This window comes from Prionailurus bengalensis, chromosome E3 (assembly GCF_016509475.1).
Source record: "Prionailurus bengalensis isolate Pbe53 chromosome E3, Fcat_Pben_1.1_paternal_pri, whole genome shotgun sequence".
NCBI classification, from domain to species: Eukaryota; Metazoa; Chordata; class Mammalia; order Carnivora; family Felidae; genus Prionailurus; species Prionailurus bengalensis.
The window spans coordinates 17,774,377-17,793,791 of record NC_057357.1 but is presented as its reverse complement, the minus strand read 5'-3'; the positions used below and the strand labels follow the sequence as shown (position 1 = coordinate 17,793,791).

The following is a 19,415-nucleotide window of genomic DNA, read 5'->3' as shown; positions in this document are numbered from 1 at the left end:
CAGGATGCGAGCAGGGGAAGGGCAGAGAAAGAGGGAGATATAGAATCTGAAGCAGGCTCCAGGCTCTGAGTTCTGAGCTGTCATCCCAGAGCCTGATGTGGGGCTCAAACAAATGAACTGTGAAATCATGACCTGAGCTGAAGTCAGATGCTTAACCCACTGAACCACCCAGGCATCACACAATTTTATGGTATTCTTCCTATTCCCACTTCCCCACCAGTGTTTCTTGCATCACCTCCCAAATAAATTACTTGCACTTGGATCCTTGTCTCAGGGTCCATTTTTAGGGGAACCCAAGCTAAGATTTTATCAAGAGGGGGCCTGGGGATGGATGGGAAGGAATGACAGGGACCCTATAAATAGGTGCCCACCTGTGGTCACTTGGTCAGGTGCACACCCATTGCCGAGTCATTGAGAAAGTCTCCGTGGTTTGGATAGCTATTCTGAAATTTTATCTATGCCTTTATACATAGTGGACGCTTGGCCCTGCTCAGGGCAAAAAAGGGCCCTCATGTCTGAGCTATAGCAACTTCCTGTGGTGGTCAGAGTGTGAAAGCTTTTTTTTTTTTTTTTAAAGCTTATTTATTTTTGAGAGAGAGAGAGAGAGAGAGCGCTAGAGCACATATGAGCAGGGGAGGGGCAGAGAGAGAGGAAGAGAGAGATTCCTAAGCAGGCTCCAGCTCAGTGCAGAGACTGATGTGGGGCTAGCACTCATAAATTGTGAGATCGTGACCTGAGCTGGAACAGAGCGTGAAAGCTTTTACCAAAATAAGCCAAGCATATTCATGAAACTACTCCTCCACACCCTGATATTCTCTCATCCAGAGCTTATGGTCTTATTCCTCTTTCTTCAGCTCCTTTTCCTGTTAATAGGTATAGGCACTTTGTTGTTTTAAATTATTTACTGGTGTTTTTATTTTCTTTCTGATCATAAAAGTCATTTTTTTTGGTATAAAAAATTTAAATACAAAAGAATTACAGAAGAAAATTCATAGACCACAATTCTTTGACACAACTCACATTGAGAAGTGGGATCTATGTCCCCTCTCCTTGAATGTGGATGAGATCTGTGACTGCTTGACCAATAGAATATGGTGGAAGTGACTCTGTGACAGTTTCCAAGTCAAAACCTTATGAGGCTTGACACTTTCAATTATTGTTTTTTGGAATACTTATTCTTTTTTTTTTTTTTTTTTTAATTTTTTTTTTCAACGTTTATTTATTTTTGGGACAGAGAGAGACAGAGCATGAACGGGGGAGGGGCAGAGAGAGAGGGAGACACAGAATCGGAAACAGGCTCCAGGCTCTGAGCCATCAGGCCAGAGCCTGACGCGGGGCTCGAACTCACAGACCGTGAGATCGTGACCTGGCTGAAGTCGGACGCTTAACCGACTGCGCCACCCAGGCGCCCCTGGAATACTTATTCTTGAATTCTAATCACTGTGCTGTGAAAAGCCCAAGGAATATAGAGAGGCCACATGAAGGTACTTCAGTTTACAGCCCCAAATGAGCTCCCTGCCTGCACCACTGCCAGTTATGTGAGTGACCAATTTTGAAAGTCCAGCCCAACTGAGCCTTGGATGATTCCAGCCTTAGTCATGATCTGACTGAAACCATGTTAGATTTTATGAGAACAGCTGAAGCTAGACAGTGCACAGGACAATGAGACAATGAGTTGCTGTTTTAAGTCACAAAGATTTGTAGTGGTTTGCTACACAGCAATAAATGATTGGAACAAACTCGTAATCCACTGTCTAGAGATAACCATTATTAACATTTTGCTTTTCTTACACACACACACATTTTTATCTTTTTGAAAAGTTAGTTGTTAGTTAATTTAAAACGTTTATTTATCTATTTTGGGAGAGAGAGAAGGAGCAGAGAGAGGGAGAAAGAGAGAATCCCAAGCAGGCTCTGCACTGACAGCACAGGGCCTGATGTGGGGCTCTAACTTATGAATGATGAGATAATGACCTGAGCTGAAACTAAGAGTTGGATGATTAACTGGACAATTAATCAACTGAGCCACCCAGCAGCCTCCATACATATATGTTAAAAGAAGTTAATTAATTAATTAATTAGTTTTGAAAAAGAGGGAGAGAGAGCAGGGGAAAGGCAGAGGGAGATAGAGAATCTTAAGCAGGCTCCATGCTTAGTGGGCCCAATCCCATGACCCTGGGACCTGAGCCAAAATCAAGAGTTGGATGCTCAACCAACTAAGCCATCCAGGCACCCCTAAATAAATAATTTTAGAAAAAAATGAACAGAGGAGTGGCTGAGTGGCTTAGCCGGTTAAACGTCAGACTCGTGATATCTGCTTAGGTAATGATCTCATGGTTTGTAAGATGGAGCCCCGAGTTGGTCTCTGTGCTGACAGCATGGAGCCTGCTTAGGATTCTCCCTCTCCTGTTTCTCTGCCCCTCCCCGACTCATGTACAACTGCATATTCTCTCTCTGAAAATAAATAAATAAATAAATAAATAAAATATTTAAAATATTTAAAAAATGTACAGATTTTTAATGGATTTTTAAAATTTATTTTTATTTTATTTTATTTTTTCAATGTATGAAATTTATTGTCAAATTGGTTTCCATACAACACCCAGTGCTCATCCCAAAAGGTGCCCTACTCTATACCCATCACTCACCCTCCCCTCCCTCCCTCCCCCATCAACCTCAGTTTGTTCTCAGTTTTTAAGAGTCTCTTACTCTTTGGCTCTCTCCCACTCTAACCTCTTTTTTTTTCCCTTCCCCTCCCCCATGGGTTTCTGTTAAGTTTCTCAGAATCCACATAAGAGTGAAAACATATGGTATCTGTCTATCTCTGTATGGCTTATTTCACTTAGCATAACACTCTCCAGTTCCATCCACGTTGCTACAAAGCGCCATATTTCATTCTTTCTCACTGCCACGTAGTAGTCCATTGTGTATATAAACCACAATTTCTTTATCCATTCATCAGTTGATGGACATTTAGGCTCTTTCCATAATTTGGCTATTGTTGAGAGTGCTGCTATGAACATTGGGGTACAAGTGCCCCTATGCATCAGTATTCCTGTATCCCTTGGGTAAATTCCTAGCAGTGCTATTGCTGGGTCATAGGGTAGGTCTATGTTTAATTTTTTGAGGAACCTCCACACTGCTTTCCAGAGTGGCTGCACCAGTTTGCATTCCCACCAACAGTGCAAGAGGGTTCCCATTTCTCCACATCCTCTCCAGCATCTATAGTCTCCTGATTTGTTCATTTTGGCCACTCTGACTGGCATGAGGTGACATCTGAGTGTGGTATTGATTTGTATTTTCCTGATGAGGAGTGACGTTGAGCATCTTTTCATATGCCTGTTGGCCATCTGGATGTCTTCTTTAGAGAAGTGTCTATTCATGTTTTCTGCCCATTTCTTCACTGGGTTATTTGTTTTTTGGGTGTGGAGTTTGGTGAGCTCTTTATAGATTTTGGATACTAGCCCTTTGTCCGATATGTCATTTGCGAATATCTTTTCCCATTCCGTTGGTTGCCTTTTAGTTTTGTTGTTTGTTTCCTTTGCTGTGCAGAAGCTTTTTATCTTCATGAGGTCCCAATAGTTTATTTTTGCTTTTAATTCCCTTGCCTTTGGGGATGTGTCAAGTAAGAAATTGCTACGGCTGAGGTCAGAGAGGTCTTTTCCTGCTTTCTCCTCTAGGGTTTTGATGGTTTCCTGTCTCACATTCAGGTCCTTTATCCATTTTGAGTTTATTTTTGTGAATGGTGTGAGAAATGGTCTAGTTTCAATCTTTTGCATGTTGCTGTCCAGTTCTCCCAGCACCATTTGTTAAAGAGACTTTTTTCCATTGGATGTTCTTTCCTAAAGATTAGTTGGCCATACATTTGTGGGTCTAGTTCTGGGGTTTCTATTCTATTCCATTGGTCTATGTGTCTGTTTTTGTGCCAATACCATGCTGTCTTGATGATTACAGCTTTGTAGTAGAGGTTAAAATCTGGGATTATGATGCCTCCTGCTTTGGTCTTCTTCTTCAAAATTACTTTCGCTATTCGGGGCCTTTTGTACATGTGCATATTCTCTCTCTGAAAATAAATAAATAAATAAATAATAAATAAATAAAATATTTTAAATATTTTAAAAATGTACAGATTTTTAATGGAATTTTTTTTAAGAGGACAAATATTTGCTCTGGTTATTAAGCAGGTAGGACTAGGGGCAAGAGAAAATGTGTTAGAGATAGAGTGAAAAAATCATTGGCTTGGGGAATCACATTAGTAGTCATATACAAGGTGCAGTTTGGTGTTCTATATATTTCATGTGTGACTGAATAAAGGAAACCTCATTTATTTATGTATTTATTTTTAATATTTTTATTATTTATCTTGAGAGAGAGAAAGCACGAGTGGGGGAGGGGCATAGAGAGAGAGAGAGGGAGAGAGAGAATCCCAAGCAGGGTCTGCACAATCAGCACAGAGCCTGACATGGGGCTTGAACCCATGAATAATAAGATCATGATCTGAGCCGAAGTTGGATGGTAAGCCGACTGAGCCACCCAGGTGCCCCAATGCTGCATTTAAAATGGAGTCAGGAGGGGGTGCTCAGTTGGTTAATCTTCCAACTCTCAATTTGGGCTCAGGTCATGGTCTCACAGTTGGTGGTGAGATAGTGAGATCGAGCCCCTGAAATTGAGCCCTGCATAGGGCCCTGTGCTGGGCATGGAACTTGCATAAGATTCTCTCTCTCCCTCTGCCTCTCTCCTACTCACTCATTTTCTCTCTCTGTCTCTCTCAAAAAAACAAAATGGAGTCAGGAAAGCAGTAAGGGAAGCTCTCACACTCACTGCTCCTGGTCATTTGCAGGCTCCAACAGAAAGGGACTGCATTACACAACAGGAAGACACTTATACTTTATATTTTCTTTCCTTTTTTAAATTTAAATTCAAGTTAGTTAACATACAGTGTAGTTAGTCTTGGCTTCATGAGTAGAACCCAGTGATTCATCTCTTATATATGACACCCAGTGCTCATCCTGAAAAGTGCCCTCCTTAATTCCCATCACCCATGTAACCCATCCCCACCCACCCAGCTCCAGCAATGCTCAATTTGTTCTCTGTATTTAAAAGTCTCTTGGGGCGCCTGGGTGGCGCAGTCGGTTAAGCGTCCGACTTCAGCCAGGTCACGATCTCGCGGTCCGTGAGTTCGAGCCCGGCGTCGGGCTCTGGGCTGATGGCTCGGAGCCTGGAGCCTGTTTCCGATTCTGTGTCTCCCTCTCTCTCTGACCCTCCCCCGTTCATGCTCTGTCTCTCTCTGTCCCAAAAATAAATAAAAACGTTGAAAAAAAATTAAAAAAAAAGTCTCTTTTGACTTGCTTCCCTCTCTGTTTTTATCTTATTTTTCCTTCCCTTCCCTATGTTCATCTGTTGAGTCTCTCAAATTCCACATAGGAGTCAAATCATATATTTGTCTTTCTCTGAATGACTTATTTCGCTTAGCAAAATACCCTCTAGTTCCATCTATGTTGTTGCAAATGGCAAAATTTCATTCTTTTTGATTATCAAGTAGTATTCCATTGCATATATATATACTACATCTTCTTTATTCATCAGTCAGTGGACATTTGGGCTCTTTCCATAATTTGGCTATTGTTGATTGCATTGCTATATACATTGGGATGCATCAGCCCCTTCGAATCAGCCCTTTTGTATCCTTTGGATAAATTACTAGTTATACTTTATATTTTTTTCCTCCTAAAAGATTTTTTCCTTGCTGACCAACAGCCCAGTCAGTGAGAGAAAATGTCCCAACTCAGGAATGAAAAGCCACTATACTTTGAACTCCCAGTTTACTCCAATGGAGTTTTTGTTTATAACTGCCTTTCCCAACTCATTTCTTTCCTCTATAAAAGAGCTTTCCTGTCCTTTGTTTTTGGGACTTGGTTTTGCCATAGCTTGTAAGTCCCAAATCACAATTTCTATTATTCCTGAATAAACCCAGTTTTGCTGGTAAAGTAACTGACAGTTTTGTTTTGAAGGTTAACACATAAAATTATCTCTTTGAAAACAGATTTAGAAGTGAGTAGTCATGATGGAATGTAAGGATGTATCACAGAGTGAGACATCATTCAACCATCCCTCTGTTGTTGGCTATTGAAGCAATTCTAGTTTTTTGTTATTAAAAACAATGCCACAGTGAACAAGCTTGTAAATACATCTTTGTACTTCTCAACTATTTTTTAGGATAAATTTCTGGAAGTGAAAACTCCTAGACAAAGTGTTTGAGGCTTTTTTTTTTAAGCAAAATAATATTTAAAAAGCACTGGGTTTCTCTGTACCTGACTTGTCCTTTCTGATGGCTATAAAAGGAGGACAGCTGTGGCTGAAGGGTACTCCTATTTCCTTGGGCAGGAGGGAAGGACATTTTGCAAAGTGTACTTTCAGAGAGACACAGTGTGACTGTCCACATATGCTTGGTCTGTATTAATATTAGTTTAGACACATGTTCCAGGAGGCAGACCCTAAGTTTCTTCAGCTTGCTTTTCTTTTTTAAATAAATATAATATATATATATATATATATTATATTTATTTATTTATTTTAGAGAGAGAGAGGATGAGCAAGAGGCAGGGGAGAGGGGTGGAGGGAGAGAATCTTTTTAAAAAAAATTTTTTTTAACGTTTATTTATTTTTGAGACAGAGAGAGACAGAGCATGAACGGGGGAGGGGCAGAGAGAGAGGGAGACACAGAATCGGAAGCAGGCTCCAGGCTCCGAGCCATCAGCCCAGAGCCCGACGTGGGGCTCGAACTCACGGACCGCGAGATCGTGACCTGGCTGAAGTCGGACGCTTAACCGACTGAGCCACCCAGGCGCCCTGAGGGAGAGAATCTTAAGCAGGCTCCAAGTAAGCAGGCTCCACACTCAGTGCGAGCCTGTCACAGGACTTGATCCCAGGACCCTGGGATCATGACCTAAGCCAAAATCAAGAGTCAGATGGTCAATCAGCTGAGCCACCCAGGCACCCCTCAGGTTGCTTTTCATAATGCTTGGCCAACCCTAGAAGCGGGTGGGCAAAGAATACCTTTGGGACAGTGATCTTGTTGGTTTGGGCCAGGAATATGGTTAGGGAGGGAGCACAGGCTGTTTGTAGTCCAAGGAAGAAGGTTGAGCAGGACTGTGCTCACTAAGCCCCCGCCCTCTTCCTTTGAATCTCTAATAGACTTCTGCCTCCTACTTCTCCTTTTCTGTCCTTCCTGTCTTTGGTGGCTTTCTTGAAGTGGCTCAGTGGTGCATCCAGCTCCACAGTTTCTGCTCCCTCCAGCTATGACTCACAGAGTTCTTCTGTTAACAGGTACCCTAGGGACTTGGTGGTGGTGGGGTGATCAGAGTGAGGAGACGGGGACCTTTTGAGTCTCTGAGTGGAGAGAGAGGGCACAGAATATCTAGGAGTTAGATGGGGGGAATTTGAGGAAGGACAAGGGATTTAAGAAGCAGAGAGAACTAGACCAAGATGGGATGACCAGAGAAGCTTGAATGAATATTTGAATTTACAGACAATGCAATGGGGCTTGGCTGTCCCCTTCACTTTACAGATGAGGAAACTGAGGTCCCAGATAGGTGGAATGATATGCCCAAAAGTCAACATATATTGGATTCTCAGAGTGTTTCTTGGATTCCATTTTACCATCTCCACTTTGTCTACAGTTCTATTTTCCAAGGAACCAGGTGTAAATGTTTGTTGAATGACCAAAATGATTCAAATCTGCTTCCTTTCACGCCTGTGCTTTGTGGAGAATGAGCCAAATAAAGGAAAAAAAAATGCTTGAGAGTTGCATACGAAGGAAATTGCCTAATAGAGAGTCTTTAAGAACTTGTTAGGCAAATCAGCAGGGTAGGAGCATAGGGTGGAGCTCAGAGAGGGACTGATTGTACTCCATATTAGTGGTCTTTGGGCCAAGAGTCAGCAAAGTAACTTATGCCTGTGGCCATAAGGCATGGATTCCCCTACCTGTTTTTGTACTGTGAGCCATAGGTCTCAGGTGAACATTTGCAATTGATTCATGATAAGGAAAGCTAACTCTGAATCCTGGTGAAGTGACACGTTATTTTCCCAAAAGAATTCCATTTGTCTCATTAGTAAATTTATATTACAAAAAAGCTGTACTCAATTATTATATTTTGAATTTCCCTAGTGAAAAATTTGTGGAAATACATTTTCTCTCTTGTTGTGTAAGTACTTACCTAATGTACTCTACTTGCTTCTTGGCCCACAAAACCTAAAATATTTACTATCTGGCCCTTTATAGAAAAAGTGTGCCAACCTCCACTTCAGACAGTTGGACAGTAAGACAGTTGGACCTGGGAGGCAGATATCTCCATGCTGGGTTAGGGTGAATCCCAGCAGGTAGATGCACAGAGCAGGAGGGCAAGTTGCTTTTTTAAAAAATTTATTTATTTTTATTATTATTAGTGTTATTTTTATTTTTATAAAGAAAGGCAGACTGCCACGTGCAGCGCCTCATTTGGATGTGTCTGGAGTCTTGGAAGCTTGACTATCCTACGTTCTCCTACAAATGGACCTTGAGAGCTTGTTTGGAGGTTCTAGCATGGGAGTGCAGCTACTCATATACTTGTGGCGGAAGAACGGTCCTCCTCTGTCAGGGAAGGTCGTCCTCTTCGAGCGCGCAACTTTGGGAGGGAAGCACATGGAGCGGTGAGGGAGGAAGGAGACACCCGCCTAGCCAGTCAAATCAGCCGAATCAACCCTGGCAATCAATGGGGTGACAGATGTCGCAGCCAGATCACCCTCACATCCAAGTTGCTTTCTTATCTCCTTATGTCCTCCTGACCCTCAGGCTTTCTCCTCCTTCTAGCCTTGGCCTTATTATGTCATGGGTTCAACCTGGATACTAAGCATGCAACGCTATTCCAAGAGAATGCAGCGGGCTTCGGGCAAAGTGTGGTCCAGCTTGAGGGATCCCGGTAAGGACCACATGTGGAGGTCTCTGTATTACACTTCTCTTTAACACTTATATACTTGAAAAAAAAATCACAATTTTGTGGATTTTTTTCTTGATTTACTTTTTGTATAGGTAATACAGATAGAGAGTTCTAAATTCAAAAGATCCTAAAGAGTGCAATAGTAAAAAGTCTCCTCAGCACATACTCCCTTCCCCCATTCTTTACCCAGGAGGTTCCCTGTTAAATGGTTTCTTGTGGGTCCTTGCAGAGTCTATGTTGTGTGTACCTCCAAATTTCCTTAACTCCCATTCCCCACACAATTTGTAGAACACATTGTATTCAAACTACTGCTGCCTATTTTTGTAAATAAATTTTATTGATCCCATCCTCATCCCAACTTGCTATTCGTTGTTTATGGACACTTTGGAGCTACAATGGGAGAATCAAGAGGCTTCAACAGGGAGTATATGGCCTGAAAAGCCTAAAATATTTGCCTATATAAAAAGAATTATGGAAATAGTATTACCTTTCCACAAAAAGTTTGCCAGCCTCTGCTCTATTCTGAGCTTCACATTTTTTTTTCTTAATAGAGCTTGGTAATTTTCCCAGATACATGCATAAAAACTTTACCCATTCTTAAAAAATTTTTCTTAAATGTTTATTTATTTTTGAGAGAGAGAGAGAGAGAGCACAAGCAGGGGAGAGGCAGAGAGAGAGAGAGAGAGAGAGAGAGAAGGAGACACAAATCTGAAGCAGGCTTCAGGCTCTGGTGAGCACAGAGCCTGATGTGGGACTAGAACCACAAACCATGAGATCATGACCTGAGCTGAAGTTGGACACTTAAACAACTGAGTCACCCAGGTGCCCCCTAACTCATTCTTTTAAATTCTTGCATCATATTCTATTATTTTGAGGTACTATAGTTTACATTGATATTACATTTAAATCTCTTCTTAATAGACATTAGATTGTTTCCAAATTTTTGTGATGTGAAAAATGCTGTCCTTTTGTACATGTGTGAGTATATTTGGAAGCAAATTCCTAGAACTAGGATTCCTGGATCAAAGGAATGCATATGTGATGTTAATAGATGTTTCCAGATTACCCTTGGTGGAGGTGGAAACAGTTTGCACTTACACCAGAAATTTATGGAAACACTTCCCCACCCACCTGCCAACCCAATGTGTAATCAAACTTCTTGATCTTTGCAAATTGAATAGGTTAGATATGGTATCTCAATTTAGTTTTAAATTGCATTTATTTATTTATTTATTTATTTATATTTATTTTTGAGAGAGAGAATGTGCAGGTGCTCATGTGTGCAAGTTGGGAAGGGGCAGAGAGAGAGGGAGACAGAGGATCTGAACTAGGCTCCTCACTGTCAACGCAGAGCCCTGTGTGATGCTCTAACTCACAAACTTTGAGATCATGACTGAACAGAAGTCAGACTCTTAGCCACCCAGGTGCCCCTTATTTTTATTTTTTATTTTTATTTTTTAAAGCGTTTATTTATTTTGAGAGACAGAGCGAAAGAGCAGGAGAGGGGCAGACAGAGAGGGAGACAGAATCCCAAGCAGGGTCTGCTATGTCAGGGACTCAAACTCATGAACTGTGAGATCATGACCTGAGCTGAAACCAAGAGCTGGATGCTCAACTGACTGAGTTACCCAGGAGTCATGCAGGTGCCCCTTAAATTGCACTTGTTTTTAAATGAGAAATGTATTTCCTTTTCTGTGAACCTTTTTCTTATTTATTGCCCATTTTTCTATTGTTTTATTTCTTTTTTCTTTATTGATTTGTAGGAGCTCTGACTATATTGAGGAAAGAGTCTGTGGCATGAGTTGCTAATCTCCCTCTCACCAGTTTATTGTTTGTCCTTTAACTTTGTATATGGTAGTTTTTCACATACGGAAATTTAGAAAAAAGTTTTTGTTCTCTATAGTTAAGAATCTGTTTCTTGGTTTGCCTTTCTCTTTTTTTGTCCCTTCGCTTATTGCTTGGTTTCTTAAATTCCACATATGAGTGAAATCATACAGTATTTGTCTTTCTCTGACTTATTTCACCTAGCATAATAGTCTCTAACTCCACCCATGTCGTTGCAAACAGCAAGATTTCATTCTTTTTTATGGTTATTAATATTCCATCGTGTATGTGTGTGTATATACATATATATGTGTATATATATATATCATATTATCATCATCATCATCTTTTTTTTTTTAATTTAATTTAATTTTATTTTATTTAAAAAAAATTTTTTTTTTCAACGTTTATTTTTGGGGCAGAGACAGAGCATGAACGGGGGAGGGGCAGAGAGAGAGGGAGACACAGAATCGGAAACAGGCTCCAGGCTCTGAGCCATCAGCCCAGAGCCTGACACGGGGCTCGAACTCACGGACCGCGAGATCATGACCTGGCTGAAGTTGGATGCTTAACCGACTGCGCCACCCAGGCGCCCCTAAGATTTTATTTTTAAGTAGTCTCTACACCCAGTGTGGGGTTTGAACTCACAACCCAAGATCAAGAGTCACACACTCCACTGACTGAGCCAGCCAGGCTCAGAATACACCATATTTTCTTTATCCATTCATCAGTTGATGAACAATTGGATTTCTTCTATAATTTGGCTATTGTAGATAATGCTGCTGTAAACATTGGGATGCATGTATCCCTTTGAATTATTGGTTTTGCATTCTTTGGGTAAATATCCAGTAGTGCAATTGCTGGATCGTAGTATAGCTTTATTTTTAACTTTTTGGGGAAACTCAATACTGTTTTCCAGAGTGGCTGCACTAGTTTGCATCCTACCAACAGTGTGTGAGGGTTCCCCTTTCTCCATATCCTCACCAATACCTGTTGTTTCTTGTGTTTTTCGATTTTAGCCATTTTGATAGGTATAAGGTGATATCTCATTATTTTTTTAATGTTTATTTATTTTTGCGAGAGAGAGAGAGAGAGCATGTGCACAAGCAGGGGAGGGACAGAGAGAGAGGGAGGGAGACAAGAGGATCGGAAGCATGCTGACAACAGAGAGAACTCACGAACCACAAGATCATGACCTAAGCCAAAGTCAGATGCTTAACCAACTGAGCCACCCAAGTGCCCCCAAGGTGATATCTCATTGTAGTTTTGATTTGCATTTCCCTGATATCACATACAGAAATTTATTCAAAATGACTGAATTTAAAATGGTTGAATTTATTCATCAAACATTTTTCTTTAAATTCCAGTATAGTTAACATACAGTGTTATATTAATTTCAGGTGTACAATATAGGATGCAACAACTTTAAAAAAAAATTTTTTTAATGTTTATTTATTTTTGAGACAGAGAGAGACAGAGCATGAATGGGGGAGGGGCAGAGAGAGGGAGACACAGAATTGGAAGCAGGCTCCAGGCTCTGAGCCATCAGCCCAGAGCCTGATGCGGGGCTCGAACTCACAAACCATGAGATCGTGACCTGAGCTGAAGTCAGACGCTCAACCGACTGAGCCACCCAGGTGCCCCAGGATGCCACAACTTTTTAATGACTTCTTGGTTTTGTGTCATTCTTAAAGAGGCCCTTCCCCTTCCAATATTTAAACTTTTCCCATTTTTTTTCTTTGCTGAATCTTTCTCCTATTTCAGGGAATTGGGAAATACTGAGGGTTGTCTCTTCTCACTTTCCTTTGAGTGGCAGAACTTCCATGGTCTCCTTCTTTCCCACATGCCATGGTTTTCTCTTGTCCCTGTAGTGATCTTTTCCTAACTCTCCCCCCAGGTTGGTGGTTGGAGCCCCCCAGGAGATAAAGGCTGCCAACCAAACAGGTGGCCTCTACCAGTGTGACTACAGCATGGGCAAGTGTGAGCCTATCTCCCTGGAGGGTGAGTCACTGCCCCTCCCTGGGATCCAGGGCTAGGCTTCCACCTGTGTGTACACCTGAACTTGCCAGGCATTCCTTTTGTTCTGAGCGTCTGTAGTTGGGGGCCCAGGCATCCAGTTCATCAGTCTCTGTGCTGTATGCAGACTCTACCTCAGATACTTTCAGGCACCCCCTTCATGTTCCTTTCCTGTGACTTAGGTTCACCTTGATCTGTTTAGTCTGCATGTCTCCCAGGTTAAAGTGACCTCTGTTGACCTTCACATAGCCCATTTTATGCCCCTGAAGGTGACCATGTATATATATATGTCTCCTCAGTCCCCTGGAGGCGGTGAACATGTCTCTGGGCCTGTCTCTAGCATTTGCCACCAACCCTTTTCGACTGCTGGTGAGTTGTCCTGGGTCATGGGATTGTTCTGAAAGAAGGAGTCAGGGGCTTATGGCTGCTGGGGCTGGGGTCTGTGGAGGGTGGCGATGCTGAGGTAAAAGGACAGGAAGCAGGAACAGCCCCTCCCACATGCAACCTTCCCCCAGGCCTGTGGTCCCACTGTGCACCAAACTTGTAAGGAGAACACCTATGTGAATGGCTTATGCTTCCTGTTTGGATCCAACCTACGGCAGCAGCCCCAGAGATTCCCAGAGAGCCTCAGAGGTAGGTGGCCTTTGGCAAAGAATACAGATGGGTAGTGTGAGCATAAGGGCAGGACTGGGATGGGGACTATTCACAGCCTGAGGGGTGACTTAGGGATCTAGGTGCAGAAGTGGGAGGCAACTAGGTTCCAACAGAGATGGTAGGAGTTGATGCTAGGATTTTGCACTTTAAGAAAAGTCCTGATATATAAATATAAATATAAATATAAATATAAATATAAATATGGAAAGTCCTGATATGCCCACTCATCTTTGTGAGATGATGTCCCTTAGAATAAGTGCCTAAGTCTCCTAATCATAGCCTTTGAGGCTCTGAATGGTATGGCTTCTTCAACTTTTCTCCCATCCAGTCTACCTCAGCCACTGTGCTCCAGCCACTCTGGCTGCCTTTCTTCAAGAACAACACCAAGTTGTCCATGTCTTAGGGCCTTTGCACTCACTATTCCTTCAGCCTGGAATGCTCTTCCGTCAGATCTTACCTGGCAACCCATTATTGTCAACTCAGCTCAAATGTCACTTCTTCAAAGAGGCCTTTTCTGAGTGGATCTTTTCCATCATCACTCCCTACCACATTGTCCTACTTTACCATTTTAATACTTGTATGTACATATTTTACTTGTTTATTTTATATCCTTTCTTCTGGAATGCAGGCTTCATGATAGCAAGGATACTACTGTCCAGCTTGTTCATTGTTCTATACTCTCATATCTATTGCTGCTTAACAAATTGCCCCTGAACTTAGTAGCTAAAAACAATAAATGTTAATTATATTACAGTTTCTATGAATCAGGAATCTGGGCATGACTTAGCTGGGTAGCTCTGCCTTAGGGTTTTTTTTTGTGAGATTGAAGTTAACTTGTTAAACTGGAGCTGTGGTCTCATCTGAATGCTTGACTGAGAAAAAGATCCACTTCCAAGCTCATTTACCAGATTGTTGAACTGAAGGCCTCTGTTTTCACTGGCTGTTGCTGGAGGCTTCTCTCAGTTGTTTGTCACATGGGCTTCCCTATAAATAATCTCATAACTGCTCCCCACAGAGCAACTGGCTTCCTCCAGAGTGAGTAAACAAGGGATTAGGAGAGCAAGAGGGAGAGAAAACACCCAAGGAAGAAAACACAGTAGTTTCATAATCTAATCTCAGAAGTAAAAACACATTACTTCTGTAATTTTATATTTCTTTGAATTGAGTCAAAAAGTCTAGCTCACACTCAAGGGAAGGGACTATGCAAGGGTGTTATTTCCATGAGGTGAGAATCTTGGGGACCACCTTAGTGGCTACCTACCACATTCTTGTTCCCCAAACATTTGTTGACTGAAAGAGTGAGTGACTGACTGAATCTTTTTTTTCTAAACTACTTTTTGCCACTTATTTCTTCAGCTGCTTGGCCTTCTTTTTCTTGTCTTCAAGTTGGTTCTGCAAACAAGGGCAGATATATCTTCCTTTTGTAAGTTTTTTTTTTTCTCTCAAGCTCTGCTCCTTTGTACTTTACTCTCAAAAGATAACCTTCCTTCTTCACAAAGAAAATCAAAGTTGCCAGGGATGAACTCCCTCCACTTACCCATTCTCCTTGTTCAAATTTTGCAATGGTATCACCCTTGCTTTTAGAGAAAGACCTGTCTCTCCACCTTTCCATGAATCACTCTTTTCTCTGGGCTTTTGAGGCTCTCTCACCTCACCAACTTGAAATCCACATCCTAAATCTTTCATTCTCTCTAGGAGCTTAAATTTCTACCCCTCTTTTGAATGTAAACATGCTTATGCTTATCCATATCTTAAAATCAATCAACCACCAAAATTACTAGCACTAAAAATACCCTTCTCTCTCCTTGATCTCCTCTATATCTTCTGCCATTTCTCCTTACCTTCACCACCACACTTCTTGAAAGGGCTCTCTCTCCTTGTTTCCATTCCCCCCATATCACCATTCTTCACCCTCTGACATCTGGCTTCTGCTCAACCATCATATAAATCTTCCTCTTGCAAACGGCATTTATGATTCCCTAAATGCCAAATCTCTTTTCTGCCCTCATATTTACTGACTTTTCTGATGTGACTTACAGGTCATCTCTTCTTTCCCAAAAAACTTGGCTCTAGATTTCTCCCTTCTCCTCCCTTCCCCTCCTCCTTTCCTCTCCCTTCCCCTCCCTTCCCCTCCCTTCACCTCCCCTCCTTCCTCTCCTCTCCCTCCCCTTCCCCTCCCCTCCCCCTCTCCTCCCCTTCCTTCTCCTCCCCTCTCCTGCCTTCTCCTCCCCTCCCCTTCTCTCTTCTGTCTTTGCTTCTCCCCCTGCCAAGGGCTTCTGTTAAGCTTCAGCTCCAGGCAGTCTTCCTCTGCCTTCTTTGCATGCATAGGGGTACCATGTTACAGCTTCTATTCTTGTCCATGTGTTCTTCCTGCCCAATCACATTCAGTTCTGTGGCTTCAGCTCCACCCTCACATTTCTCTCTTCTGTTCTCACTCTCAGGATTCAATACTTTTCTTTTACAAGTATTTTTAAAAGTATTTTTAGGGTGCCTGCGTGGCTCATAGCTTAAGCATCTGATTTTGGCTCAGGTCGAGATCTTATGATTCCTGAGTTGGAGTCCCACATCAGGTGAGCACGATCCCCTCTTTGGGTGACCTTGAGCCCCAATTTGGATGAGCATGAGCCTCACTTTGGTAAAAGAAAAACAAAAACAAAAAAGCAAAAAAAAAAAAAAAACCCGCAAGCCCCACTTTGGGTTAGCCCTGTTTCTCTTCTTCCCTCTCTCTCTCTCCCCCTCCCTCTATCTCTCTCTCTGCCCCTCGCTCACTTGTGACACCCCCTCTAAAAAAATAAAATAAAAAACATCTTCGATTCTTTAAAAATGATTCAAAATTCAAAAAGTACTAAAGGACACACTATAAACATTTCATTGCCAGTTTCTCGTCTTATTCACAAGCATATACATATCTATAGTCTTCATTTTGTGCCACAAATGGTGGCACATTCTGTACACACTTGATCCTTTCCAGTTAACATATCTTTGAGATTTTCAAACATTTTTTTGATTAATTTTCTTTGTATATTTTCTATAGTTAATTTTCTTTGTATATTTTCCATATAAATGTTAGAATCTATTTATTTTTAAAAAGCCAACGCTTTTTTTGGGTAATTTAATTTTTTTATAGATCATACAGTAAAATTGACCTTTTTCTTTTAGTGTACAGTTCCATGAATTTTAAAGTATTTACGGGTTTGGATAAAAAACTAACGTGAACATGGGGTGCCTGGCAAGCTCAGTCAATACAGCATACAACTCTTGATCTTAGGGTTGTGAGTTTGAACCCCGTGTTGGTTGTAGAGATTACTTAAAAATAAAATCTTAAAAAAGACAACATGAACAGAAAACAAGAGTTATATTACTCCTTTAAAAAATCCTTCATACTATCTTTTTATAGTTAGTTGCTTTCTCCCCCTCCACTCTAGTACCTGGCACTCACTAATCTGTTCTCCATCACTGTACAGTTTGTCTTTTCAAGAAAGCTACATATATGGAATTAAAACCTTTTGAGATTGGCTTCTTTCGCTAGTATAATACACTTGCATTTCATTCATGTTGTTGTGTGTATTAGTAGTTCTTTCCTTTTTTAAATTGCTAAGTAGTATTCCATTGCATAGATTTACCACACTCTAGGACATTTGTGCATGTTCAGAGACAGTCAGTGGTTGTGACAGGTTCTGGTCAGTTTCTTTTTCTTTTTAAAGCTTTTAAAATTTATTTATTTATTTATTTATTTATTTATTTTAATTTTTAAATGTTTATTTATTTATTTTTATTATTTTTTATTATTTTTATTAAATATAATTTATTTTCAAATTGGTTTCCATACAACACCCAGTGCTCATCCCTCCTCAATGCCCATCACCCACTTTCCCCTCCCCTGCCTCCCATTAACTCTCAGTTTGTTCTCTGTATTTAAGAGTCTCTTGTGGTTTGCCTCCCTCCCTCTATGTTTGTAACATTTTCCCTCCTTCCCCACCCCCATGATCTTCTGTTAAGTTTCTCAAGATCCACATATGAGTGAAAACATATGGTATCTGTCTTTCTCTGACTGACTTATTTCACTTAGCATAATACCCTCCAGTTCCATCCACGTTGCTGCAAATGGCAGGATTTCATTCTTTCTCTTGCCAAGTAGTATTCCACTGTATATATAAACCACATCTTTATCCATTCATCAGTTGATGGACATTTAGGCTCTTTCCATAATTTGGCTATTGTTGGAAGTGCCACCAACTGAGCCACCCAGCAGCCTCCATACATATATGTTAAAAGAAGTTAATTAATTAATTAATTAGTTTTGAAAAAGAGGGAGAGAGAGCAGGGGAAAGGCAGAGGGAGATAGAGAGAGAATCTTAAGCAGGCTCTATACTTAGTGGGCCCAATCCCATGACCCTGGGATCATGACCTGAGCCAAAATCAAGAGTTGGATGCTCAACCAACTGAGCCGTCCAGGCACCCCTAAATAAATAATTTTAGAAAAAAATGAACAGAGGAGTGGCTGAGTGGCTTAGTCAGTTAAACATCAGACTCGTGATATCTGCTTAGGTAATGATCTCATGGTTTGTGAGATGGAGCCCCGAGTTGGTCTCTGTGCTGACAGCATGGAGCCTGCTTAGGATTCTCCCTCTCCTGTTTCTCTGCCCCTCCCCAACTCATGTACAAGTGCATATTCTCTCTCTGAAAATAAATAAGTAAATAAGTAAGTAAGTAAGTAAATACATACATAAATAAATAAATAAAATATTTAAAATATTTTAAAAAGTACAGATTTTTAATGGATTTTTTAAATTTATTTTTATTTTATTTTATTTTATTTTATTTTATTTTTTCAATGTATGAAATTTATTGTCAAATTGGTTTCCATACAACACCCAGTGCTCATCCCAAAAGGTGCCCTCCTCTATACCCATTACCCACCCTCCCCTCCCTCCCTCCCCCATCAATCTCAGTTTGTTCCCAGTTTTTAAGAGTCTCTTATGCTTTGGCTCTCTCCCACTCTAACCTCTTTTTTTTTTTCCTTCCCCTCCCCCATGGGTTTCTGTTAAGTTTCTCAGAATCCACATAAGAGTGAAAACATATGGTATCTATCTCTGTATGGCTTATTTCACTTAGCATCACACTCTCCAGTTCCATCCACGTTGCTACAAAGCGCCATATTTCATTCTTTCTCATTGCCATGTAGTATTCCATTGTGTATATAAACCACAATTTCTTTATCCATTCATTGGTTGATGGACATTTAGGCTCTTTCCATAATTTGGCTATTGTTGAAAGTGCTGCTATCAGCATTGGGGTACATGTGCCCCTATGCATCAGCACTCCTGTATCCCTTGGGTAAATTCCTAGCAGTGCTATTGCTGGGTCATAGGGTAGTTCTATTTTTAATTTTTTGAGGAACCTCCACACTGTTTTCCAGAGTGGCTGCACCAGTTTGTATTCCCACCAACAGTGCAAGCATCTTCTAAATTTTGTTGTTTCTTTTTCACTGTATTTCTTCCTTCAGCTCTGCGATTCTACTTGCATTCCTTGAAAAATTGTTTATTTTTTGTTGTTATTCAAAAGTAACATTGACATATTCTACTGATGCCTTCCTCATGGTGACTGCCATCTTGAGACTGTGTCCATGTTTTTATTAAGCTTGGAGCATGGGTTGCATATTGTTTACTTTTTATTTTCACTGCTTAGTAGAGGGTTGACATGGAAAAGAATTAATCCCAGTCTCTAATAATCAGTTCATGCTCTTTCTCCTGTTTCTCAAGAGTGCCCTCGGCAAGAAAGTGATATTGCCTTCTTGATTGATGGTTCTGGTAGCATCATCCAGAGCGACTTTCAGAAGATGAAGGATTTTGTCTCAACTGTGATGGGTCAATTCAAGAAATCCAAAACCTTGGTGAGGGCAAATGGGTTGGTTAAGAAATAGTTCATATAAAGCTGGAAAATCCA

The 19,415-nt window shown here is 41.0% G+C and overlaps 1 protein-coding gene across 6 annotated transcripts in view; it reads left to right on the top strand.

Annotated features, from left to right (window-relative positions):
- Positions 1–7,242: 7,242 nt before the first annotated feature.
- The window catches only part of ITGAM (integrin subunit alpha M), a 43,959-nt gene continuing 31,786 nt past the window's right edge, over positions 7,243–19,415 (top strand). For 5 of the 6 annotated variants that reach the window (XM_043559963.1, XM_043559964.1, XM_043559962.1 and 2 more), the window contains exons 1-4: positions 12,697–12,800; positions 13,115–13,184; positions 13,331–13,448; positions 19,232–19,362. In XM_043559963.1, the coding sequence (XP_043415898.1) occupies positions 13,134–13,184; positions 13,331–13,448; positions 19,232–19,362 (300 nt within the window). In that variant the 5' untranslated portion in view covers positions 12,697–12,800; positions 13,115–13,133. Of the gene's footprint in view, positions 7,327–8,848; positions 8,958–12,696; positions 12,805–13,114; positions 13,185–13,330; positions 13,449–19,231; positions 19,363–19,415 lie in introns of those variants that run through there. The other variant, XM_043559965.1, reaches the window with a different exon arrangement.